The 646-nt window shown below is 41.0% G+C and overlaps 1 protein-coding gene across 1 annotated transcript; it reads right to left on the bottom strand.

Annotated features, from left to right (window-relative positions):
- Positions 1-16: 16 nt before the first annotated feature.
- COCSADRAFT_61296 (uncharacterized protein) lies at positions 17-382 on the bottom strand (the record flags this gene model as incomplete). The annotated part of the gene is made up of 2 exons (XM_007705557.1): positions 17-192; positions 322-382. Coding segments are annotated over 2 exons (237 nt in total), but the record flags the coding sequence as incomplete, so codon positions are not given.
- Positions 383-646: the final 264 nt, after the last annotated feature.

The raw sequence follows: 646 nt of genomic DNA, 5'->3' as shown, positions 1-646 counted from the left end.
CGGGGCGTAGGTCACGTGATGTGCCCATCCCGCCAAGGGCAACCATCCGAGGGATGGCAGGACGCCTTGGGATGGCAGCCATCCCCAACATCACAACCATCCCAGGGATGGCAGGGAAGTAAGGGATGGCAGGACCAAAGGCAACGGATATAAGAATGGGTTGGATTTCATTATTACATTCGTTGTGGTCAACTCAAATTGTACTTTCTTACTAGTATCTTTACTTAACAAGATTGTCACAAGTTAGTCTATCAAATAGATTAGTCTTGTCAAACCCTCCTTAAGCACGCCAACTCCACTGCATCGCCAGACAAGCCTCACGGAACACTAACGTAATACTCACCTGCCTTAGTGCGGACCAGGATAGAGAAGTATAGACCCTTACCCCGTGTAACAGTTTAGTTACTTCTAAAGCTTACTAAGGTAAAGTAATAGGTTTCTACTTATAAAGTCTTATATATAAGCCTATAATGCTAAAAAGGCTAGTCCTTCTATATAGAAGATTATATAGTAAGCTTAGTAGAACTCTATAAAGTAAGCCTAGTAATCTGCTAATAGTTTCGTATAAATCTATATCTTCTACTACGTATATTCTTCATACGAGCCTTTCTTAAAAATTCTAATATTAGAGAGTCTAGCTTTCCTG

This window comes from Bipolaris sorokiniana (genome assembly GCF_000338995.1).
Source record: "Bipolaris sorokiniana ND90Pr unplaced genomic scaffold COCSAscaffold_14, whole genome shotgun sequence".
In the NCBI taxonomy this organism is placed as follows: domain Eukaryota; kingdom Fungi; phylum Ascomycota; class Dothideomycetes; order Pleosporales; family Pleosporaceae; genus Bipolaris; species Bipolaris sorokiniana.
The sequence above is the reverse complement of the archived record's forward strand: the minus strand, read 5'-3'. Positions and strand labels throughout refer to the sequence as shown.